At 36.1% G+C, this 27,103-nt stretch overlaps 1 protein-coding gene across 1 annotated transcript in view; it reads left to right on the top strand.

The window, feature by feature from the left end:
* Positions 1-27,103, top strand: part of NAA35 (N-alpha-acetyltransferase 35, NatC auxiliary subunit) — a 49,055-nt gene that overhangs the window by 17,896 nt on the left and 4,056 nt on the right. The window contains exons 7-22 of the mRNA XM_084897987.1: positions 1,479-1,545; positions 1,626-1,669; positions 3,077-3,127; positions 3,772-3,855; positions 5,249-5,363; positions 10,248-10,426; positions 11,622-11,681; positions 13,390-13,496; positions 16,110-16,176; positions 18,097-18,195; positions 19,001-19,179; positions 20,671-20,807; positions 22,303-22,370; positions 23,346-23,486; positions 23,872-23,994; positions 26,584-26,664. Coding sequence (XP_084754113.1) covers positions 1,479-1,545; positions 1,626-1,669; positions 3,077-3,127; positions 3,772-3,855; positions 5,249-5,363; positions 10,248-10,426; positions 11,622-11,681; positions 13,390-13,496; positions 16,110-16,176; positions 18,097-18,195; positions 19,001-19,179; positions 20,671-20,807; positions 22,303-22,370; positions 23,346-23,486; positions 23,872-23,994; positions 26,584-26,664 — 1,602 coding nt within the window. The remainder of the gene's footprint in view (positions 1-1,478; positions 1,546-1,625; positions 1,670-3,076; positions 3,128-3,771; positions 3,856-5,248; positions 5,364-10,247; positions 10,427-11,621; positions 11,682-13,389; positions 13,497-16,109; positions 16,177-18,096; positions 18,196-19,000; positions 19,180-20,670; positions 20,808-22,302; positions 22,371-23,345; positions 23,487-23,871; positions 23,995-26,583; positions 26,665-27,103) is intronic.

Raw genomic sequence — 27,103 nt, 5'->3', positions numbered from 1 at the left:
CTTGCCTACTATAGTTATTAATCCTTTCTTTGTATCGCATTTGTTAGTGTTTCCTTCACTACTTATTGGCATATAAACATGTTTTACTCTCACTTAATTTAAAACAGGACATCAGTCCTGGCCAGGTGGTTCAGTTGATTGGAGTACTGTCCTGTTCATCAGAAAGTTACAGGCTCAATTTCTGGTCAAGGTACATACCTAGGTTGCAGGTTCAATTCCCGGATTGGGGTGCATTTGAGAGGCAACCAATCGACATTTTCTCTTACATTGATGTTTCTCTCTTTCTCTTTGCTTCCTCTATAAAATCAGTAAGAACATATCCTTTGGTGAGGATGGATGGATGGACAATAGATGAATGAATGAATGAATGAATGAATGAATGAATGAATGACAAAACACCAGTTCCCTTGACCCCATGGCATCTTATATTTATAACTAGAGGCCTGCATGGGTAGGGTCCCTCAGCCTGGCTGGCGATTGGGGCCTATGGGGCGGGGGGCCAGCCAGGGGAAGGGAGGGGCTGTGGGAGGTTGGCTGGCTGACCCCCCCATCAAGGCCATTTGGGGGCTGGCTGACAAGGGGGAGGGGCTGTGGGAAGTTGTCAACTACCACCACCCCCAAATTGGGGCCAATTGGGAGGGTCTTCAATGCACGTCAGCAAGCCACTTAATTTTTTAATGTCTCAATAGTGTTTTAAATTATTCTTGGGATGGGAATCCATGTGTGAATAATTTTTCTTTGGAACGGGGCTAAAGGGGGAATGTGGTTTTGCTATCACTTAGAGTAAGGCTTAATCTTTGTTATCCGAACAGTGAAACAGGCTTTTGAAATAAGAATCTTATTTAAATCTTACAATCTTATAATCAAACAGTAATTACTACATATTTACTATTCACCTGTGAATTTGAAAATGCTTTGTAAATGGGAATTGCCTTGTAATATCATAAGCATTAGCCTTATTTTTTAAAATATATTTTACTGATTTTATTTTTTATTTTTTATTTTTTTTATTTTTTACAGGGAAGAAGAGATAGGGATAGAGAGTTAGAAACATCAATGAGAGAGAAACATCGATCAGCTGCCTCCTGCACACCCCTACTGGGGATGTGCCTGCAACCAAGGTACTTGGCCTTGACTGAATCGAACCTGGGACCCTTGAATCCGCAGGCCCACACTCTATCCACTGAGCCAAACCAGTTAGGGCCATTGGCTTTATTTTGCAAATGAACCTATTAAATGCAAGTATATTTAAATTGCTTCAGAATAAGCAGTTGAAATTAAGGACATGGAGAGTCTTAGAATATGGATTTTTAAGGCTACAAGAATAAGAAAAGCTTGGATGTTTGATAGCAATATTAAGATAAGCAGGCTTGACATTCCATTACTGTTTTCTTACTAGCAAATAGTGATTTTGTAAGATAAATATAAGGAAAGGTTTTGCTACTACTCAAGGACCTAATTATTCTTTTTTTGTATAGGAAGATTTTCAGTCAATGACTTACGGATTTAAAATGGCTAACAGTGTGACAGATCTTCGAGTTACAGGTAACACCATCTATAAAGATAATTCACAAGTACATTGTTTGGATTTTTTTCTTTCTTAACCCCATTGTCTTTCTTTCTAGGCATGCTAAAGGATGTGGAGGATGACTTGCAAAGAAGAGTAAAGGTATATATATATATTTCTTTCTCTCTCTCTTTCTCTCTTTCTCTTTGATCTAGGATTTTTTTCCTTAATTTCTAAATGTCACATTTACTTTAAGTATAAATAACTGATGTAGATAGGCTATCAACTTCCTTTGTATATGCTGTGCCTTTTGGTAATGAGTTTAAAGGCTGTTATAGGAACTTCTGATAAGTTAATGTCACTTTCAAGTATTGAAAAATAAACCATCTCAATTTTTCAATTTTGGGCCAATTTTTTAGAATTTTTGTATGCTATTTTAAGAGTAGCATATGTGTAGAATTGGAAATTCCTCCAACATGAGGACTATATTCATCTTGGTACCCTTAATAGTTAGGAGAGTGTCTACAACACAGAGGAAAAACTCAGTAAATGATGGTATCCCAAATCTGGTAAATACCTTCTATGAATGGCATCCTTCAGCCAAATGACCTTGATGACTTGGGTCTCATAGAGATTAAAAAAGGGAAAAGCTTAATATTTCTACTATTTTTTTCCACTTGTATAACACAGCATAGTTATCAAAGCAATTTTACATTGTTGTTTTATTTGATATTCACATTTATTTATTGAATTAGACAATAAAATGCACACAGTGCCCCACATTTAGAAAATACAGTTCAAATGAGTTTAATGACCTATCTGAGTCTCACTAGGGCACATGTGTCAAACACAAGGCCCTCGGGCCAAATCCAGCCCGCCAGGCCTTGCAATGTGGCCAGCACCGCACTGTCATCACTGCACTCCGCTGTCAGTTTATGACATTGTCAGTTTATGACTGTTCAGTAAATCATTCGGCCCGCGATTTAGGCTGGATTTTAGATTTTGGCCCCTTCTCTGATTGAGTTCGACACCCCTACACTAGGGCATGCCACTTAGTCACTAGGAGCTCCAGTGCTAAAAACCAGTTCTTTTACAAGATCTTCCTAGAATTTTGTCAAAACAGTTAACCATATATTACTCGTGTATTAACAAGATGGCTTGCATTTTAGTGCAGAACAGATCAGTATTCACTGTGTGACTTTATTTTTATGATGTTGTTTTGTAAATATTACTTTTTTTTCCAATAGGGTTAGTTTTGAAAGCATCTAGAATTTCAAAGAATAGATTTTTTAAAAGAAAGAAGTACCATGTGCTATTACTTATATTATTTTACTGTTCTGCTTTTGCTGCTTTTAATATCTTACTCTTTTGTATGATCTTTGTAAAACTTAACTTTTAAATATAGTATTAATAGGAGGAAATAAATACTAAGAACAGCTTATTTTCCCTCTCAAATATTTTTCTTAAAAATGGATTCTTAAACTAATTTAGTGCTTTGAGTTGTATATTTATAATTTAATGCTTCTATAAGCTTGTGTTTTTTTTAATTCACCTTTCTTAAAATTTTAGAGTACTCGAAGTCGACAAGGAGAAGAAAGAGATCCAGAAGTTGAACTAGAAGTAATTGAACTTATTTTCTGGTAGATAGTATCAGAGAAATCAACCTCTTAATGTTATAGTTTTATGTGTTATAATTTGTGGAAGCCCTTTTAAGGTATTTCTTTACAAATTGGACATTGCAAGGGATTTTATTTCCCTTGTATTTATTTTGATAGAATGATAATACATCTCTTTCACATACATGATTTCAAAACTGAATCTTCAATATTCCTCTGAGAAAGGAAGAAAAAATGACTTTTTACAGATGACACATCAAAATCTGGCAAAAGTCAAGAACTTGCATATAATCAAAAGTTGCCAAACCTTAGTTGAGGCCATAAATTTTCTGACTCTGCTTAAAGTAGTTTTTTCACAATCCTTTTTAATTTATGATTAAATCAGTTTTGAGATGATAGTGTAACTTTAGTCTTAAGGAAAAATCAGTCCTTTTGATACAGAAGCTTTCTATTTCAATAGAGTAAGCTTTGCTATGTTTCCTGCAGCTCTGATTTTCGGGCATTTAAAGACTGAGTGAAGGTTTTTGTAATGTATTTAAGTTATTAACACTGAGATTTAGGACTTAAAATATATTTTAAAATGAAATTCTTTTGACAGACTTTGCATCTTTTAACTTCTAGTTCATATATCTATTTTTTCTTTTTTAGCACCAACAGTGTTTAGCAGTATTCAGCAGGATGAAATTTATTCGAGTGTTACTGACAGTGCTTATAGCCTTTACTAAGAAAGAGGTAAGGGCATTTACTATCATCTGTCTATTTAGTGGTATATAGTTTTGTTTTGTTTTGTTTTGTTTTGTTTTGTTTTGTTTTGATAGAATGCTTTATTGAAGTAGTTCTGAGACTTTTTCATTGATATTACCCATTTGCACATGTACAGCACTGAACATTGGTATATTTACAGCAGAGTAGCCCTGATGATTTTCTCAAAAATCATATGAATTTTACATTTTGCTCCATAACATATGCATATCTGTTATTGATATAAAAATAGGAGTCAGATTTGTGAATTGAGAGGAGAAAGTAAAAATGAGAATTTTAGCCGAAAGCGATTTGGCTTAGTGGATAGAGCATCGGCCTGTGGACTGAAGAGTCCCAGGTTCGATTCCATTACGGGCATCGAATGGTTGCAGGCACATCCCCAGTAGGGGGTGTGGAAGAGGCAGCTGATCGATGATTCTCTCAACAATGTTTCTAACTCTCTATCCCTCTCTCTTTCTCTCTGTAAAAAATCAATCTATATATATAGATATAGATATATAGATATAGATATATAGATATATAGATATATATACACACACATACACACACATTTTTTATTTATACACATATATATTTATACATATATATATGTATGTGTGTATGTGTGTGTGTATATGTGTGTGTGTGTGTGTGTGTATATATATATAATTTTAACCCTTTGCACTCCGAACCATTCTGGACATTGGCTTCCAGCTACTTGACGCTACTTTGCAGCGGAAACGTGCGTTGAAATAACTCAATTCCCCGTAATCACTAATAAACTGCAATGTCCCCTGAGAGGGGACATCCGAGTGATATGCTAGAATTCCGATGTCCCCTGAGAGGGGACAGCGGAGTGCAAAGCGTTAAGATGTCCTCTTTCATTCAGAAAAAGCTGTTAGATTTGCGTAGACGCCAAAATAAGCCCAAGATGGTGATTGTGTGTGTGTGTGTGTGTGTGTGTGTGTGTATCTCAATTACAGGAAAATTAGTGAATAGTTAATAAGTGGTGAGTAAAGGGCCAACTTTTACCAGTGTTCTAACTTTTGCAATTTTATTTTTTTCTGTTTTTATTTTTATATTTCACCTTGATGAATGACAGAGTTGAAATTTTCCAGTTGGCTACATCTCTCTTTTTAAACAAAATATTAATAGAATAAACCAGAAATGTTTTCTATTGTTTTTTAATGGCTCCTACAAAATTATAAAAAATAATTTCTATCCTAACAGGATCTGGACATCCTGTATTAAGTGAATAGTTCATGAAAACCAATGTCATTATAGCAAGCACTTGATTTCACTATTGTTTATAGGATTTTCCTATCCAATGTATATCTTTCAGTGAAAGAATATGTAAGAATGTTTTTGGTGATTTATTTGCTAGACCAGTGCTGTTGCAGAAGCTCAAAAATTGATGGTTCAAGCAGCAGATCTTCTTTCTGTCATTCATAATTCATTGCATCATGGCATCCAGGCCCAGAATGATACTACAAAAGGAGGTAATTGACTATTTTTGCTCCTACTCTTTTCATTCTTTCCCATCCAGATTGCTTTGGGTCATATGGATGTTCGCTAAAAGTTTTATTTAATTAAATCTCTCTGCATTAAAATACTAACGACATATTTCACTGACCTAGAGAGAACTCTCCAAAAGTTCTTTTGGAACAATAAAAGACCCCGAATAGCCACAGCAATCCTGAGAAAGAAGAGTAAAGTAGGAGGGATCTCAATACCAGACTTCAAACTATATTACAAAGCCATTGTTCTCAAAACAGCCTGGTACTGGCACAAGAACAGACATAGATCAATGGAATAGAATCGAGAACCCAGATATCAACCCAAATCACTATGCTCAATTACTATTTTGACAAAGGAGGCACAAATATACAATGGAGTCAAGACAGTTTCTTCAATAAATGGTGTTGGGAAAATTGGACAGACACATGCAAAAGAATGAAACTAGATCACCAACTTACACCATTCACAAAAATAAACTCAAAATGGATACAGGACTTAAACATCAGATGGGAAACCATAAAAATACTAGAAGCATCCACAGGCAGCAAAATCTCGGATGTATGCCAAAAGAACTTCTTCACTGATACTGCCCCTAGGGCAATGGAAGCTAAAGAGAAAATAAACAAATGGGACTACATCAAAATAAAAAGCTTTTTTACAGCAAAAGAAACCATCAACAAAACAACAAGAAAGCCCACTGTGTGGGAGAACATATTTGCAAATAATACCACTGATAAAGGCTTAATCTCCCAACATTTACAGGCAGCTTATACAACTAAATAAAGGAAAGATGAATGATCCAATTAAAAAATGGGCAAGGGACCTAAATAGAATATTTTCAAAAGAAGACAGAAGGAAGGCCAAAAGGCACATGAAAACATGCTCTAAATCACTAATTGTCCGAGAGATGCAAATCAAAACAACAATGCGGTACCATCTCACACCTGTCAGAATGGCCAACATCAACAAACGACAAGTGTTGGCGAGGTTGTGGAGAAAAAGGAACCCTCGTGCACTGCTGGTGGGAATGCAGACTGGTGCAACCACTGTGGAGAACAGTGTGGAGTTTCCTCAAAAAACTAAAAATGGAACTCCCATTTAATCCAGTAATCCCACTTCTAGGAATATATCCCAAGAAACTAGAAACACCAATCAGAAAGGATATATGCACCCCTATGTTCATAGCAGCACAATCTACAATAGCCAGAATTTGGAAACAGCCTAGGTGCCTGTCAGCAGATGATTGGATCCAAAAACCATGGTACATCTACACAATGGAATACTATGCTGCCATAAAAAAGAAGGAATTCTCATCATTTGCAGCAACTTGGATGGAATTGGAGAACATCATGCTGAGTGAAATAAGCCAATCAATGAAAGAGAAATACCACATGACCTCACTCATTTATGGATAATAAAGAACATTATAAACTGATGAACCAAAAGATAGATATAGAGACAGTAAAGCAACAAGCAGACTGTCAAATTACAGTGGAGAGGGGAGGAAGATCTGGGGGAGATAATAGATCAACCGAAGGACTTGTATACATACATTTAAGTACAACCAATGGACATAAAACTCTGGGGAGGGAGGATATGTGTGGGAGGAAGGGAAGGGGGCAAAAAAGATCAATAAAATATATTTAAAAATAAATAAATTAAAAATAAATAAAATTAAAACCACACACACACACAAAAAAAAAATCTCTCTGGGCCTTGGAATGTTTTGCTCCATAGACTTATAAAGTATTTATGCTCCCTTCTTTAAAATTATTTTTTAGAACAAAAGCAATACTGTATCTTCCTGTTTGTGCTCTTGAGTATTTTCCCTGTCTGGTGACCATGCTGTGATGTCAGCAATACATTTTTTTTAGTCACCTCTCCTTTTTACTTCTTTAAGAGATCATCACTTCCATTACAAAGTCTTTCATGACCCAACCCGGCTTATTCAATAAAGAAGAATAAACAGGGAAAGGAGACAATAGCAACAAAATTTTAGAAGCTGGAAAACAAAGGACATTGATCTAGCTGATCTCAAATAACTGAATTCTTAGCCACTGATAAGGAAAGTCAAGAACAGCAGTTTGTACTATGGATTCACTCAAGAGCCCCATTTTTATATACCAGGTAGTACCTCAGAAAATGAGGATGATAATTATGCTAATGACGTGTGAACTAGTTTAAACTCTGTTTCCTCTTTGTTTCTCCTGCATACTGGAAGAGCTGCTGCCTGAGGATCAGGCTTCCATTTAGTGGACTTGTAGGGCCTAGGTCAGATCTTCCTGAGACTTGGAAAACCAGAAGGCATCTTTCCCAACTTCTCACTTCAACTTGTTTGCAATAATAAAACCCAGTTACCAGTATCTCCCAGGAAGAAGCTTGCACACATCTGGTGCTCAAGCTTTTGCAGCGGTCAGTCATTGGATGAGCCCTCAATCATCTGGCCCAACTAACCAACTGCGCCTGCATTGAAGAACCCCACTTGACTATAAAACAAAAAAACAGTTGTTAGCAGGTATGGGAGCACCCTTCCCCCATGGTATATACCCAGAAGAATTGAACAAAAATGCCCATCTCCCAGTTACTGCCTGGAACGGGGCTTAACTATATACTTCTCCAGCTGCTTGCTGAGGATTTAGCTTCTAATTGGCCTACATGTAGATGCCGACTTTGGGACACTGATGGGTGTTGGCACAATCTCAGCTACTTCTAAGAACTGTAGAGGAGCTATGGACAATCAGAGAAGTTTGAGAGGAAGCTTGGGCTGGGCTGAAAACATAGAAAAGTACAACACTGTTAAAAGTAAATATACACAGCCATCCCTCTGTATCAGCAAGGGATTGGTTCCAGGATCCTCCATAGATACACATATAAAATGACATAGAACAATGCATACAGTCAACTTGTATCTGCAGATTCCAAAGTGCAGATTGAATCCTGTTTTTGATCTGTGATTGGTTGAATCCATGGATATAAAACCTGTAGATACCAAGGGCCAACTAGTTTCGTTCAGAATACTCTAATGGTGGTGGGTAAATGACTTAAATTTTTTTTTCATTTTTTAATATATTTTATTGATTTTTTTACAGAGAGGAAGGGAGAGGGATAGAGAATTAGAAACATCGATCAGAGAGAAACATCGATCAGAGAGAAACATCGATCAGTTACCTCCTACACACCTCCTACTGGGGATGTGCCTGCAACCAATGTACATATGCCCTTGACCGGAATCGAACCTGGGACCTTTCAGTCCGCAGGCCGATTCTCTATCCACTGAGCCAAACCAGTCAGGGTTCAACTTAAAATTTTTGTCTGAAAGGTTAAAAGATAAAAAGTATTTAAAATAATTTGACAGCCCTAACTGGTTTGGCTCAGTGGATAGACCGCCCGCCTGTAGAGTGAAGGGTCCTGGGTTCAGTTCCAGTCAAGGGCATGTACCTTTGTTGCGGGTACATCCCTAGTAGGGGGTTGCAGAAGGCAGCTGATCGATGTTTCTCTCAATGTTTCTGTCTATCCCTCTCTCCCTTTTCTGTAAAAATCAATAAAATACATATTTAAAAAATAATAATTTGTTAATAGATATACAATGTAAAAGATGCAGATTGTGCCCTAGTTGGTTTTGCTCAGGGGATAGAGCGTTAGCCTATGGACTGAAGGGTCCCGGATTCAATTCTTGTCAAAGGCACATGCCCCTTTTGTGGGCTCCATCCCCAGTAGGAGGGCATGCAGGAAGCGGCCGATCAATGATTCTCTCTTATCTTTGATGTTTCTCTCTCCCTCTCTCTTCTTCTTCAAATCAATAAAATCTATATTTTTAAGGGGGAGATGCAAATTATGACATCAGATATAAAATGGTAGGGATATCTTTGTGTGTTTGAAGTTATTAATTTAAAATACACTATTATAAATGTATTTTATGCAAACCTCATGGTAACAACAAAGCAAAAGACTATAGATATATAGAAAAAAAATAAAACGAACAGAATCAAAGCATACCACTATTGAACATTATCAAATAACAAAGGAAGAGAACAAAAGAATTTTAAAAATTACAAAACCAGGAAACAATTGACAAAATGAAAATGGCATTTCTATTCCTATTGACAGTTACTTTAAATGTAAACTAAGTTCTCCAGTCAGTAGACGTATAAGAGTGTAGCTAAAGGTTTATCAAATTTTTTTTATCTTTCTGGTAAACCAGTTCTTGGTTTTGTTAATATTTTCTGTTGTGTTTTTGGTCTCTTGCATTTATTTCCACACTAATCATTATATTTCCTTCCTTTTTAACTTTGGGCTTAATTTCTTTTATAGTTCCTTGGGGTATAAAGTTAGGTTGTTTTTTGAAATTTTTCTAAATTTGTAATATCTGCATTTATTGCTGTAAACTCCCCTGTCACAACTGCCTTTGTAACAAATAGGTTTTGGTATGTTATGTATCAATTTTTCATTTGGTTTGATATATTTTTAATTTCCTTTTGATTTCTTCTTTGACCTATTAGTTGTTCAGAACTGTGTTATTGTTTAATTTTCACATATTTGTAGATTTTCCATTTCTAATTTTATACTGTTGTTGTCAGAAAAAGGGACTATATTATCCCTATTTTATCCCATTCCTGGCTTGAAGGTAGAAGCCCCTCTCATCACTACCAACATCATGTAGATAGGAAATAAATTTTAGGTTATTAAATATGCTTATCTACTTTAAAATGTGTGTGTATAGATATGTTAATTGTAAAATATAAAATCTAGATAATGTCATTAGAATTTGTTTGGAGATGTTTTTGAAACTGGCCTTTTTACTTTTAGTAGTATTTGAGTTTTAAAATTCTGAGAAACATTAAAATTTTCATTTTTCTTCTTTTTAGATCATCCAATTATGATGGGCTTTGAGCCCCTTGTTAACCAGAGACTACTTCCACCTACCTTCCCTCGATATGCAAAAATAATTAAAAGGGAAGAAATGGTCAACTATTTTGCAAGATTAATAGATAGAATAAAAACTGTCTGTGAAGTCGTCAATTTAACAAATTTACATTGTATCCTGGTAAGTTCGAATCTATTCTGGAATATAACTATTCATTTTAGAAATTAAGAAACTAAAGTCTAGAAAATGTAAGTAATTTATCAAATTTTTAGAAATGGGAGTTTGGGGTGGGGAAAGGGCAGAGGGTGGGGTGGGAACCTGGTGGAGGGGGGAAGAAATGAGGAATCTTTGTAATAATATGAACAATAAAGATTGATTTAAAAAAAAAAAAAAGAAATGGGAGTTTGAACTCTGGATTCTGTCTTCAAAAGCTTTTAAGTATGCATGTACATCAATATTTTTTCATATAAAAATTGTATCATGGTATGTGGTAAACTTTTTCATTAATTATTAATCTTTATATTGTGAATATCTGTCTTTTCATGTCAACTAATATATTTCTATATTAATGGTTACATGGCATTCCACTGTAAACATAAATCAGGTGTTTGTTTTCAATCCGTTTATATTAAATTACATGTAAGTTTTTTCAGTGCTTTACTATTATAAACAATACTGTGGCAGATATCTTTGTAGGTAAATTGTTATATCAGGTGCTTTCTTCCCCCTTAAGATAAATTCCTAAACATTGAGGTTGCTGGGTAAAAGAGTATGTACATTTTTAAGTTGACAGTTTTTGGATTAACCTTTTTTATGGACTTAAATACAGAAAAATATACTTTTATTTTGGAAATATTAAAACATTCAGAGGTGGAATTTTGTTAGTTGGTAAGGTTGTAGTGATATTTATGTTTAGAAGGTAAGTAGAAAATATGCAAAATAATATTATTGATATTTAATTCCTATCTGTGTATAAACTCACCTATAATTTTCTGAGCATATCTTTTGGTCTTTTCCTAAGATCAGGAACAGTCATTTGGTAATATGAAAACAATTAGCCTACTTACTTGGTATTTATTTATGTGAAGTAGGAAGTAAACCTCTGTCATTAGTAAGTTATTACTGTTACTGTTATTTTCATGGTGTACAGATTTAATATGAGTATCCACACAATACTATTATTGGTCAGTTTGTTTTAAAAAATTAAGGCTCTAAAATTATCCAAAATCTTATTAGTACAATTAGACAATTAAGAGAACATATTCTGACTCTGGTATGATACTATTTCTAGTAAAAATTACACTCTCTATGCAGATGCTTTTCTGCTTTTATTTAATTTATTATTGACATTACTTTTTCTCTGTTTCTTTCTTAGGATTTTTTCTGTGAGTTTAGTGAACAGTCACCTTGTGTTCTTTCAAGATCTCTGTTACAAGTAAGTTCCACTTAGTATTGAAAAAACTTCCTTAAACATCAAATTATGTGATTGATGGAACAAAAGGTAGATATTTCTTGCCATAGGATTTCCACATTTAATGTTACATTTTTCTAATAAAGCATGTAACATTTCCACATTTAATGTTACATGCTTTATTAGAAGCATTGATTTAGAGTGTTAGACATTTATCAAGATCATACCCGTGTGAAAACAAAAAAGATCATTTTGTTTTCAATTTTAAAACAAAATGATACAAAGTATGCACTCTATTTTGGAATTAAATGAGTAATCAGTAACAGGAAGATACCTGGAAAATTCTCTAAATATTTTGCAATTAATCCATGTCTAAAGAACCCATGGATCAAAAAGGAAATCTTAAATTAGAATGAAAATGAAAATGAAATTAATATGGAAAATTTTGACCAAGCACAAAGTTAAATCAATACAGAAATGGTAGTCTTTTTCAACTGGTGGTGCAAATTGGACGGGCATATGGGGAAAAATTTGACTCAGAATACATCATAAACCTAAATGTAAAATGTGAAACTATAGGCCTTTTAGAAGAAAGGATATAATAAAAGAGAAGAAATCTCTGTGACTTTGGAGAAGGCAGAGAATGCTCAGATGTGACATTAAAAGCATAATCCTTAAATTGATAAATTTAAAACTTTACTAGTAATTCTGTGGAAGACACTTAAGAAAATGAAGATCCTCTACAGAGTATAAGAAAATATTTGTAAATACTGTCAGACAAAGGACCTGGATCTAGAACATATAAAGAACTCTATAAGCATAACTATAAAGAAACAAGACAATCCAGTGAACAAAAAGTTTGAACACTTCAATATGGTAAAATATTTAACATCATTAATATTACTGAATTGCAAATTAAACTGCAATGAAATACTATTCACCTTTCAGAATATCTTTTTAAAAAAGAAAGAAAAATAGAATATCAACTGCTTGTAAGGATGTAATGCTGATGGGAATGAGTGCTTCAGATACTTTGGAAAACAATTGGCACATTCTTATAAAATGAAATATACAAACCCCACTCCTACTTGTTTACCCTAGAGAAGTGGAATCTGATGTTTTGGAAATCTGTATGTGGATATTTATACTGTTGGTTCATGATCACAAAAAACTGGAAATAACTCAAATGTTTTAGGAAGCAACTAAGGTACAATATAGTAAATATTACAGTGCATTGAGGTTGAGGGGAGGAAATTAAATACAAATTATTAAATTATTTATTTTAAATTTAATATACTTTTTAATAATATATTGCTTCCTCCAATTTTGGAAAGGTTGTGTATATTCCAAAGCATTCATTAGAGATAAAGGTTATTGACTAGTTTAAAAAATATAGCCATTTACTATTTCACAATTTATGACGCTCATTCTTATATATTAGCTCATTTGACATATTTAGACTAGTTAGTTAATTTGACAAATGCACAATTACTACTTTTGACTTGAAAGACTTATTCTCTTGCATCAAATACACCTTAAGTAGGGATTAATAAGTAATATCCATTGTGGAGACTGATTATAAAAATTTTCCATCAACTTTCAATATTTTAATCTCTTTTTACTTTGTGGTATTTTAAAAAATTATGCTCATGTCACAATAATGGCAGCTATAGGTGCAATGGTCAACAGCAAGTTTGTGGCAGCATTACTAATATATAATATTTGTTTTAAGACCACTTTCTTGGTGGATAACAAAAAGGTCTTTGGAACTCACCTCATGCAAGACATGGTGAAAGATGCACTTCGATCTTTTGTCAGTCCTCCAGTGCTTTCCCCAAAGTAAGTATTGTAGAAAGTTTTATAACGTATGTGTGGTTTTTTTTTATAAGAAGAAAGGCGATTTAAAAAAATTATAGATAAAGATATATATATTTATTGATTTCAGAGGGGAAAGGAAAGAGAGAAACATCCATGATGAGAAAGAATCATTGGTCAGCTGCCTCCTGCGTGCCACCTTACTGGGGATCAAGCCCATAACCCAGGCATGTGCCCCTGACCAGAATTGAACTGGGACCCTTCAGTTCGTAGGCTGACACTCTATCCACTGAGCCAAATCAGCTAGGGCCCTATTTGTTTCTTAAAAGCCCAAATTGCCTGACCATCTCCTTTTTAATCAAGGCATTAAAACTGTTAGAATCAAGTATCCATATTAAAAAAAAAAAAAAATCGGTCATGTTAAAATAGATTTATGATACATGTTGTTTAGATTTAGACAGAGGTTTTAGTGAAGTTGACATTAGGTCCAATATGAGAAGAAAAATATCAAGGACTTATCAGAAATTTAGTAAATTGCATTGACCCTTACTAAGTGCAAAGCACTGTTAGGTGCTTTGGGAAATGATTACAAAAAAACAAAACAAAACAAGATAAGGTCTATTTTCAATGAGCTGAGTCTAGATAGAAATAGAAAAATACAGATAATTCATTCTTAAATTATGTTCTGACAGAGTCATTGCCCCAAAAATTGCTGCTATAAGAGGCTGGCAAGTATTTTAGGCAGAAGGAATCATCATTTGAATTGGCATTTTGGAAAATGAGAGCTTTCCATGGCTGAGGGAAGAAAGGAGTCTTTTATTTTTTGTTATTCCTCACCTGAGGATATTTTTCCATTGATTTTTAGAGCGAATGGAAGGAAGGGGGAGGAGGGACAGAAACATCGATGTGAGAGAGAGAGAGAGATATCCATTAATTACCTCCCACAGGGCCCCTGACCAAGGCTGGGGATCAAGCCTGCAACCTATGTACATGCTCTTGACCAGAATTGAAACCGGGACTCTTCAGTCTGTGGGCCAAACTATCCACTGAGCCAAACCGGCTAGGGCAGGAGCCTATTTCTTAACAAAGAAACCAGTGTGTATGAAGACTGGGTGTATGAGATTATATATTAATATTAGCCCAGTGCACAGATTCGTGCACCAGTGGGGTCCCTTGGCCTGTCCAGCGGCCTCTTGCAATTCGAGACCCCATGGGGAATGTCAGAGAGCCCTGCAGGCCAGGCCAAGGGATCCCACTGGTGCACAAATTTGTGCACTGGGCCTCTAGTATGCATATAAGATCTTTGGTTAATCTTTCCCCATTCCCTCTGAGATTCATCAGTCTGCTCAGTGCGCATCATAGCTATCGGATGGTCAGACGGTTGCTTAGGCTTTTATATATATATAGATAAGGACAGTTAGTGGTTCAGCAACCAATTTCTTGAATAAATCATGCCACATCCCACTTAGAACTTTCTAGTAGCTTTTTTCTTAGGTTGGATTCCTCAGAAGCAGACCCTGAGACAAAGATTCATGTAAATGTAATTATAAAGTGTTCCCAGGAAAAAGTATAGGATATTACTATAGGATATATCATGGAGAGTAACTCCTCCGGTTCAGTCCTGTCGGGGAGCTCTGGAGACATTGTGGGTGACACCTCAGAGTTGTCCTATTCAGGCAAGGGAACTTGAGAATTTACCCAGACACCTCTCATTTAAGGACTGCTTCTTAACTGGGAGGAAGTAAATTCCCAAGCATCCTCGGTGCTGGTTAAGGTTCATCACTTCTTTCACAGTAAAAGCCACAATCTTTAACTGAGCCTTTGAAGCCCTATATGCTCTTATCTAGACCCCTGTGCTGATACCCCTGTGACGTCATCTCTAACTGCCCTCCCTGCACCTCCACACTGGCTTCCTTACTCTTCCTGGAACATACATGTTCTCTCATGGTTTTACACAGATGGGAGTGGAGGACATTTTCCTCAAAAATTCCCAAAGCTGGCCCCCTCACTACCTTCAGGTCCATTCAGTATCACTTCAGTGAGGGCTATCCTGATCAGTCTGTTTAAAAAGTGTCAGCTGCCCAGCAGTGTGGCACAGTAATTGAACATCGATTCATGAACCAGGAGATCATGGTTCAGTTCCTGGTCAGGGCACATGCTCGGGTTGTGGGCTCAATCCCCAGTGAGAGGCATGCAGGAGGCAGCCGATAGATGATTCTCTCTCTTTTTTTTTTTTTTTTTTTTTTTTTTTCTCTCTCTCCCTCTCCCTTCCTCTCTGTGAAATCAATAAAAACATTTTTTTTTTTGAAGTGTCAACTTTCTTCTACCCACTTCCCCCCCAGCCTAAAACTCCATTTCTTTCATTATTTTATGTGCCACCTTGGGCCAAGGAGAAAGGGAGCTAGAACTTTGGGACTTCACAGAGGATGAAGGCAATTCACATGGAGATGGAAAAGCAAATGTTTGATAGGTGTTTTCTGGGCCATCTTTAACAACAGGACACAGAGAGGCCTTTGATTGAACAGACCTTGCTAGGTGTCTCCCTGTCTGCCACATCTAGTTCCTATTAAACTATAGTTATTTCTGATGGTAGTTCCCCAAAAGTTTGATTTTCATGACATGGATATTATCTTACAGGTGCTGCCTATATAATAACCACCAGGCTAAGGATTGTATTGATTCCTTTGTTACTCACTGTGTTCGGGTAAGAACTACAGTTTGGAACGTTGTGATGGATACTTTAAAAATTGTGGGGTATAATTCCTTTAGTAGCATTAATTTGTGCTATTTTTCCATCTAATATTTCTTATCCATATTCACTACATAGAAAGATTCTATCTCTTCTTATGCTTGAGTTGATAGCATCATAACCTATTGTGATCCTGGCAGGTTGTCAGGTACAGAGGCACTTTTGGATGCCCTCTTACTACTACCCTCAGGAACCACAGAAACGGGTTATTACCCAATCTGGGGAAACAGCAGTCCACATTATTTTTTGGTGTGTTTTTTTAAATGGACACAAATCTTTACTTATTTTTGACCTTATAAACTAGGCATATTTGTAACATCCCCAGGCACTTATCCTCAAACTATCTTAATGACCAGGATTAGAGTAAAATTATTAATTTAGATGAGATCACAAACTTTTTTCAAATTTCAAGGAGTTAAGAAAACATACAACTCTTGTGGTGGATTTAGTTTATTATAAGCCATTCTTAATTATAATCTCTTTACTGAGAGCTCTTTTTAGTCATTCTAATTACTAAAACAACACACACACACACACACACACACACACACACATATACATACATGAAGACAGCATGGTATAGTCAAAAGAGACCAGATTTCATTTTTATCACTGGTAATTTATCATTATCAGGGAGGTCACTTTACTTTTCTATAAATTTCCCGATTTTTAAAATGTGCAATGTTAATTTTACCTCTGTACCTCTTAAGAGGATAGACTAGTTAGTGATCAAATGAGATAATCTGTCAAAGTATACCATATTAAAATAATATTATACTTGAATCTTATGATTCATACTTCTTAAATCAGAGCATCCTACTGTTCATGGTTGTTGCTCGATTAGTAAAATGTTACAATATTTTACATGAGAACTAGAGGCCCAGTGCATGAATTTGTGCATGGATGGGCTCTGGCCAGCCCACCCTGACCAGGGCTGATCTGCATGGGCTGGCCAGGGCGGGGATGTGAGAGGTTGGCTGCTGGCTGGCCCCACCCCCGATCAGGGAAAGGGGGCCGGCCGGGATGGGGCCACAGGCCATTGGCCAGCTGACCCTAACCCCTTGGGTTGAACTCTTGGTTGAGGGACAATTTGCATATTAGGCTTTTATTATATAGGACTAGAGGCCCAGTGGACCACATTCATGCCCTGGGGGATAAGGGGTCCCTCAGCCTGGCCTGCATCCTCTTGAGGAGCAGGATGGACATCCCCCAAGAGGTCCTTAGCACTGCCATGCAAGCGAGAGAGGCTCCCACTGCTCCCACTGTGCTCACCAGCTGTGAGCCCAGCTTCTGACTGAGTGGCGCCCCCCCTGTGGGAACATGCTCATCACCAAAGGGCAGCTCCTGTGTTGAGCGTCTGCCCCCTGGTGGTCAGTGCACGTCATAGCAACCAGTCATTACACGGTGTGGTTCGGTCGATTTGTATATTAGCTTTTTATTATGTAGGCCATTGTATATATTAGGGACAGATCAAGCAAAGAGTTTATAGTTATTCGCCATTGTCAAGTCTTAAAATTATTAGGCATTCTGGTGTATTTAAAGCAGCACAGACGTGTCAGCCTTGAACAGTGCTTTTTGCCTTGAAATAAGCACAAAAGAAACTCCTCTTTAAATTGTGGAATGACATCTGAAGATTAAAAGAAGATATTTTTGTCCTATGCAAACAAGTTTCATAACAGCCACTTCTATCTATTGATAAACCCTGGTGTTCTTCAAAAAGAAACACCTATGTAAAAAATACACTACATAGGCATGATTCTTACATATTCAGTATTTTTTTTCTCCTTAAACCAGATTTTGGAAACTTGGAATGTTAATTTTCTATAGTATCAGGAAATTTCATATTGATAGTTAACAAATTTTAATGTGTTGCAGCCTTTCTGTAGTCTTATTCAGATCCATGGGCATAATAGGGCTCGACAGAGAGACAAGCTCGGTCATATTCTCGAGGAATTTGCTACCTTGCAGGATGAGGTAAGAGTCAACAAGTAGCCCTTCCTTCTAAAATTCAGCAGTTCATATGACGTGACTAGACTTTTAAAACAATTCTTTGGAATAGTATTTTGACTAATTTTTCACTATGGTGAATTCTCTTTTCCTTACAATGTAACAGTTTCATATACCAAAGTAAGAGTTTCCAAAAAGTAACAGAACAAGCCCAGGCTGCAGTGGCTCAATGATTGAGCATCCACATATGCAAGAGGTCATGATTCAATTCCTGGTCAGTGCACATGCCTGGGTTGCAGGCTTGATCCCCAATAGGGGATGTGCAGGAGGCAGCCAGTCAGTGATTTCCTCTCATCAGTGATGTTTCTGTTTCTCTTCTTCTCTGAAATCAATTTTAAAAATCATATATTTTTTTAAAAGAAACAGAACAATAATTCAAACTGAATTATTTCTTTGGTAATCAGGATAAGTTATAAAACATGTAAAACTATAATTTTACAGCAAGTTCATATTATTATAAAAATTATTACATATTAACCTCAGAGTAAATTTGTGAGCAGCAGCAATATTAATTGAAAATATAACTAAAGACCTGAAATCAATTATTGGTTTATTAATTGGATGTCTTTTTAGCTTAAGGATTATTTAGCTAAATGTTATCCATTGTGAAATGAAAAGTTTGGTTATAAACTTAACCAAAACTACTTTTGTAAGTATGAATTCTTTTAGTGGCAAGATTTTCATTTTCTGCTCATGCTGTTTTTAGCAGTTTATTTTAAATTCTCTCGTTACTTATAAAGAAAGTAAATGTTACGCTATTTCATTCTGATAGGCAGAGAAGGTTGATGCCGCTCTTCACACCATGCTGTTGAAACAGGAACCCCAAAGGCAACATTTGGCCTGCTTAGGTACCTGGGTCCTTTACCATAACCTCAAAATTATGATACAGTATCTTCTCAGTGGCTTTGAATTGGAGCTCTATAGCATGCACGAGTACTACTACATATATTGGTAAGTGTGGGGGGATAGAAAAGATCTGAGAGAGCATCTGTAGAATATAACTATAGAGTACTTTTTTCATTTGTGTATTTTAACTTTAGCTTTGGGACAATTGGAAGAGCTCTTATCTATTTCTAAGGGGAAAAAATAATACACATTTTGGCCTAATTTCAGTGATGCTGGTTGCTATTCACTGTGTATTGTACTTATCTGAATTAAAGTTCAAAATTTGAGCCAGATTTTTCTTCTGAGAAGAAATCAAGGCTGAGATTATCATTTGCAAACTGCATCCCTAAGGACTTGTTTCATGTGGTATAAAGAAGCTGATGAGAAATGATCCTCAGAGAAGTTCTCTTTTTTCACTTGGAGATAACAAGAGCTAGCAAGAGGATGCTTGAGAATATTTTAGGCATGGGAAAACTGTCATAGAAGAAAGTGAAGAATTTCAGCCAGGGACAAGTCACTCCTTGTTTAACCCCGTTTGCCTTTTGGTCTCTGCCCATGCCTGATTCATGTTCTGGACACATGGGAGTGGGGAAAAAGAGAGCTAATGGATTGAGCTAATGGATTGAGTCTGAGTCATCTTAAATCTTTTTCTTAGTCTGGCAAATTGTGGTGGTAATTTTAAAATAGTAATAATCTCATCACAAACAATTAAGTTTAGTATATTAAATCTTAATATAGTTCATCTTTTAACTCATCATCAAATTATTTTATTTGTAATTAAGATATTGTATATTCCTTGGAGTAAACCTATGAAGAAATGAAAGTAATTCTCTTCCATGCAATTGACATGTTTTGTTTTGTTTTATCATGGCACTAAGGGTTCTTGAACCAAAAGCTCTTGACTATGAAAATTGAATTTGAGCATCAATTATAGTGATATGATAAAAATATTATTTAGTATATTCTCCAATATTTTAATAGATAATTCTTACCAAAAGGTCTTGGTATAGATACTTGGGTTACATTTTGTTAACTAATAGTAGACAAAGAAGACAGTTTATGGAGAAAATGCTCAAGTTCTTTGTTGGTGGTTTTAGGAGGCTGATTGGAAGCTTTTGTGCTCTTGGCTTGGACTTGCTTTTTTTTTTTGTAATAACAGGGGGAAAAATATTTACTTAATAGGTTGAGGTGAACGTGTCCAGATATATATAGTAAAACCAATGTAATGGGCATTAATTCGATTTACATATACACACCATTATCAAGAAATATTTTGTAAAGTAGTAAAACACACGTCATTGTAGAAAATTAAACAAATTTTCCAGTATTGTGTGGCAACATAGATGGCTACAAGACAGGGAAAGTTAATCACTTGTAATGCTGATTTCTAATCTAATTGACCTCATCTAAGATCTATTAATTATCTAATTGGATAATCTATTTTTAAAATACTTTTTTAGCATTATGAAAAATAGCTCTTTATCAGTATCAATACATGTGTTGATAAAGCTATCTCATTTAGATACCCACTGTTAACTAACATTTTTATTCTATAAGGTATCTGTCTGAATTCCTTTATGCATGGTTGATGTCGACATTAAGTCGTGCTGATGGCTCTCAAATGGCAGAGGAACGGATAATGGAAGAGCAGCAGAAGGGCCGTAGCAGTAAAAAGACCAAAAAAAAGAAGAAAGGTGCGGTGGATTATTTTTAAACTTAAGAAACAAACAATATTGGAGACACTTCTGTCCCATGTAATGGATGAATTAGTCATAATATTTTAATTCTCATCTTCAGGAGTATAAGAAACGGAATCCCAATATTAGTGATACAACACTTTTTTTTTTTTTCTTTTTTTACAGAGGAAGGGAAAGAGATAGAGAGTTAGAAACATCAATGAGAGAGAATCATCGATCAGCTGCCTCTTGCACACCCCCTACTGGGGATGTACCAGCAACCAAGGTACATGCCCTTGACCGGAATCGAACCTGGGACCCTTCAGTCCACAGGCCGACGCTCTATCCACTGAGCCACACCGTTTTCGGCAGTGATACAACACTTTTTGATTCCTTTCTTTGCAATTCCATGTGTCAGAGGACCTTAGGACAAGAAGTAGCACATAGACCATGCAAGCAATTTAGTTAAAGTGCAAGACAGCAAGCTTCTGATCTTTGGACAGAAGGCCGGCAACTCAGGAGAGAGGCAGATCTGGAGATGTGCTCTTAGAGTCTGCACAGGATGACTAGGACCTTGGCACACCACTCAGGGACCACGAGGAGAAAGAAGTGTTTCAAAGGGACTGCCCCATTAGTCACTTGTGGATGGGTACAGATACTGCTATAATCATTACAAAATATTTCTTTGTATTTCCATCAGATTTAACAGTTTGGGTGGGCTATTAAATGACTGTTCATGTGTTTCCTCTTTAAGAATTCTCTTAACTCTGTGTAGTGCTGGGTGGGTACTGGAAATATGGGGAGAACTCTGTAAAGTATAATATTGTCTAACCACTATGCAATACATCGGAACTAATACAACATAACTTTGAACATAAACTGTAATTGAAAAAAATTGGAAAAAAAGAGGAAACATCATTTATCACAGCATTTGGGACTAAATACATATTATATACAGAAGGGAAAAAAAGGTTAAATCTCTATATAATGAACTCAGAAGTTAAAATTACTTTACATTAGAATTCTTTGATATTAACCATTCAAGGAACATGATTTTCATTTAGTCTTTAAGTTATATTTTATTATTTGTAGTTTTGGACCATAAAATAAAATGTAGCCTGTAGGAACAAACTATTGGAAATTTTAATTTAGTAAACATGGAAGATTTTTTTAAAAAATTATATTTTCTGCCGAAACCGGTTTGGCTCTGTGGTAGAGCGTCGGTCTGCGGACTGAAAGATCCCGGGTTCAATTCTGGTCAAGGACATGTACCTTGGTTGCCGGCACATTCCCTGTAGGGAGTGTGCAAGAGGCAGCTAGTTGATGATTGCAGGCACATCCCCGGTAGGGGGTGTGCAAGAGGCAGCTGGTTGATGTTTCTCTCATCGACGTTTCTAGCTATCTCTCCCTTCCTCTGTAAAAAATCAATAAAAATATATTTAAAAAATTATATTTTCTCCTGCAATAATGCAAGAGGGTGAAAGAGTACAGGTGATTTTCTTTCTAATTACAGTTCGCCCTTTGAGCCGAGAAATCACAATGAGCCAGGCCTATCAGAACATGTGTGCTGGAATGTTTAAGGTAAGTTGAAAATAAAGTTCTTTTTGCTTTTTAACTACACTACTATCATGTAGTTTAGTTAAAATTGACTCTGTGATTTTTTTCTGGGTTCTAATTTCACCTATGTTAAACATCTGCTTGAAACCTTTTTCCAAGTCTAGTTGTTTTCATTAAGTTGTTTACCAAATATTTGAGCCCAGGTTGTATGCCAGATATCTTGTAGTGAATTCCTTGCAGAATACCAAGTCTAATCAGATGTGATCCTTATCTCAGGTGCCTTATTAATGACAGGACAGTTGACATGTGTGACACAGATAATCAGAGAAGGTTTATCGATGATCAGCAAAGGTTTCTTGGGAGAGACAGGGTTTGCATCTTTTAGGAGTGTATTAGGAAAGGAGCAGGCTCCACAGTGAATGGCTTAAACAGACAGGCATTTTCAAGGAGGTGGAGTACTGAGTCCCAACTTTAATGGTATAACAAGAAACTTAACTTAAAATACCGTTTCCCCGAAAATAAGACAGTGTCTTATATTAATTTTTTCTCCCAAAGTTGCGCTAGATCTTATTTTCAGGGGATGTCTTATCTTTCCATGCGCTAGGTCTTATTTTCGGAGGATGTCTTACTTTCGGGGAAACCCGGTATATAGAACATGGACTCTTTTTCTTATAAAAATTTATATGCCTACATGTTTTTTTCAGAAACTTTTACTTGAAGCTTTCAAAACTATTGTAAAGCATGGAAAAAATAATGTGCATATGGTATAATTTTACTGGGAAAAATAGTATTATCAATCCTAGGCCTTGAAACCTTTTATATAAGGTTTTCATAAAAATAAACACTAAAGCCAGTTTTTCTCTTCCTGTTTCTGACTTCTGAGCCTTAAATTGTTTTAGTTATCTGTAAATAGCTATTTCTTGTTTTCTATTCTGAATTAATGAGAATGGTTACTTTTTCATATTGATATATATTTCCTTGTTCTCTTTTTTCCTGTAGACCATGGTAGCATTTGACATGGATGGCAAAGTACGAAAACCCAAGTTTGAGCTTGATAGTGAACAAGTTCGATATGAGCACAGATTTGCTCCATTCAACAGCGTAATGACACCACCCCCAGTGCACTATCTGCAGTTCAAGGTGAACCTACTCACTAAAGTCACTAAAATATTTATTCTTAGGCTTTCTGAGAGATGTTTGTACCTAGCCACTTTGTTAAAATACTGAAGTCAGACTGTTGGAGTAATGGGACAAAGTAAGAAAATGGCAATTTCAATAGTGTCAAAATTATTTGGTTTTTTTGGGATACTATTATCATGTTTAACACTTATTTAAGAATGAGAATAATATGAGGCAGTATTTGAAGGTTGAAAATTTTATATATCCTAGGAAAAAATAGGGACATGCTGAGTGTTTGCTTAGGTGTCTATATAGGAATGGATAGTCAATATAGAATTAATTTAAAAGATCTTTTAGAGTTGTTCATATTGAACATGTTTTGAATAATAGTGTTTCCCCCTTTTAGGAAATGTCTGACCTCAATAAATACAGCCCTCCCCCCCAGTCTCCAGAACTGTACGTGGCAGCTAGCAAGCACTTCCAGCAGGCCAAAATGATCCTGGAGAACCTCCCGAACCCCGACCGCGAGGTAAGGCTCAGTCTCAGTGACTCTACAGGGAAAGATGGTCAGGAGTACAAATCTTACCACTGGGTGACAGTTCGTGTAAAAGGGAACTTCACGGTATTCGTAAGTGAAGCCTGTCATGTTTCTGCCCCAGATTTCAAATGGCTTTCTTAACCTACCCTTGTCAGGCTTAAAATTTGATGAGAGGTGATATAAATACCTTCTATGGGTAAATTTAGAAATCAATGCAAGGAGAAATTAAGAACTGTGAAGAATAGAAATAAGATCTGGCTTGTTAGAAATGTTAGTTTAAAATATTTTAATCTATAGTTTATTATATTCAAATATAATCACATAAATATTTAATCTGAAAAATGATCTGGTTAGTTATCACAAGAAGTGAAAACCACTTTATCTTCTTGACCATATAAAATAAAGACTATTGTTTTTGGTGACTTTATTTTAAAATACCATTTTACAAAGCTTGTACATATTAAGTTTCAGGTTTTCATAATTTTCTCCATTTGCTGTATATCTACTTTTATTCAAATGCACTGGTTCTGTAAAGAGAGTAACCTGTATCATACACCTTGTGGGGGAGTATATCTCGGTACAACCTCCATGGAAGGGTAGCTCAGCAGTTCTGCTTCTTAGGGTTTTTCTACAGAAACATGTGCTCATGTGGAAAGTAAGGGAAGTGACCAGTATACAAGAGTATTCATCACAGCAGGATTTATATTAGCAAAAAAGTGAAGAAAGTCGTTGTTCAACGGGGGACTGTAAAATAACTTAAGACACGTGCTACAATGAAATACTATGCAACTTTTGAAAGGACAAGGAAGACCTTTATATACTGTAATGGGACATTCTTTAGAATACAGTAAGTTTAAAAGACAAGGTAGTAAACTATATAATATGTTGCCATTTCAGTCAAAAGGGGAAAGTATTATGTAACATATTTCTGGAAAGATAATAGAAATTAGAATAACTGTGCTTCTTGAGAGGAGGGCGTGTCAGGAAACAGGGATGGGAAAGAGACAACTTTTTTATCACATACTAGTATATCCATGTAATAAAAAAAGGAGGGAAGTATAAAAATTAGAGGAAGGTACCTATAAAAAAACAGCCTATTTCTTTTACTAGTAGTGGACTTCACTTATTCAAGTATTTCGTTAGTGCCTCCTATGTTTCCAGCACTGTGGTAGATTCCAACAGTGAAAAAAGGACAAAAATCACAGCCCTCCTCAGTGTTGAGGAGAGTGGTGAGTTGCAGACAATAAATGAAAAGATAAGTAAAATAGTATATTAGATCATAAATATTATAAAGAAAAAATCAGGCTGGGAATGGGATAGCGACTGCTACAGGAGATAGAAGGAAGAGGGGGTGATGCATTTTTTAATAAGGTGGCCTTTGAGCAAATCCTGGAAGGTGAAGAAGCAAGTCATGTGGCCTGATAGGCATGGAGCCTTCTAGGCGGTGGGAACCACATGTGTTAAGGTGTGATGAGGCAGGAGTGTGCCTCGAGTACTTGAAGAACAGCCAAGGACAATGTGCTGGAGTGGGGCAAAAAAGGGGAGTTGTTGGAGGGTTTCAAGCAGAGGAGTAGCCAGATCTGTGTTCAAAGGATCATTGTGGTCACTTGCCTGAAAATAGACTGTAGTGGGGTCAGCAGAAGCAGGGGAACCAGGTAGTAGGCCAAAGCAGTATCCGGGTGAGAGTTGGTGGTGACAGTGGAGGTGATCAGAAGTGATAGTATTCTGTATGTATTTTAAGGTCAAACCTGCAGAATTGGTTGATAATGGATTGGATATGGAGTCAAGGATGACTCCAAGGTTTTTGGCCTGAACACCTGGTTGGATGGAGTCACTTGAGGAAGATGCAGGTGGAGCAGGGAAGGGTGGCAGTGCTGGGACATTGAGCTGTTTTGGACACCCCACATAAATGGAGCTGCCATCAGGGCAGGTGGAAGTGCGATCTGGAGCTGCGAGGAGTGTTCATTAAAGTACGGTGAAGTGTGTTTCCTGAGTGGTCAGCAAGACGACAGAACTTGTCCCTTCAAGTTTCACATCCCATCGGTATTCATGTGTTGGAGTGAAGCTTTTTAGACAGTGATAGAAATACAGTTAACACTTACAGGATACTTACTACCTGTGAGGCCTGGTTCTCACTCAGGTCATAATATATATGAACTCATTTAATCTTTACAACAGATCCTGGTGGGATAGGGAAAATTATTAACCCCCTTTTTAACAGATAAAGAAAACTGAGGAGAAGTTAGAGAACTTGCCAGAGATTTCATAGCTAGTAGGTGGCAAAGCTAGAATTTGTAAGCAGACAGCCTAACTCAAGTCCACGGCCCCCTCCATGGTGCTGTCTTCGCAGCTCAATGTTCTTTTGTTTTCCTAAGAGCAAGCTACGGTAGCCCCTTAAAGTTTTCAAAATTGACTGAAATAGGGTTCTGTGTTACTGAAAGAAATCTATTTTTAAATTACCTATGTTTAATAAAATATCAACACTTACATGTGCAAAGTTCCTATTAGTATCTATAATATTAAGACATCTTGATTGTAAATTTTATGTTTTGATAAAGCTTAATGTTGCTCATTGTTTAGGTCAATAGAATTTTAAAGGTTGCCAAACCCAATTTTGTGGTTATGAAGTTACTGGCAGGAGGACACAAAAAGGAATCTAAGGTAAGTTAAGTACATTGTGGGGAAAATAAATGGTCCTAATTTATTATAGAACTTCACTTTTTTCAATAAGATGTTTCATTCCAAAAAAAATAGGCACTCAAAAATCATCCTTAAAGAGCATCCGAAGCAGGAAATAGAAAATAAACTAGAGCTTGCCCTTTTGACTTGAAACATAGGTTAACTTAAATTTTCAAAACTCTGCCTTTCATTCCCCTCCTTACCACTCTGCAAATTACTTGGGGTAAAAAAAAAAAAGGTGTATACATACATATTATGGTGTATACATACACCATAAAAAAAGGTGTATACATACATATATACATACGATATATGGGAGAGGTATTTAAAAAGTCACCTGTCGTTGGAAAAGTGGATGCTTCAATAAGGTATTTTTAATGGTTCAGGAGATGGATGCTTCCTTGATAATATTTTATCAGTG

Source organism: Pipistrellus hanaki, assembly GCF_964339955.1.
Source record: "Pipistrellus hanaki genome assembly, chromosome: 11".
In the NCBI taxonomy this organism is placed as follows: Eukaryota; Metazoa; Chordata; class Mammalia; order Chiroptera; family Vespertilionidae; genus Pipistrellus; species Pipistrellus hanaki.
The sequence above is the reverse complement of the archived record's forward strand: the minus strand, read 5'-3'. Positions and strand labels throughout refer to the sequence as shown.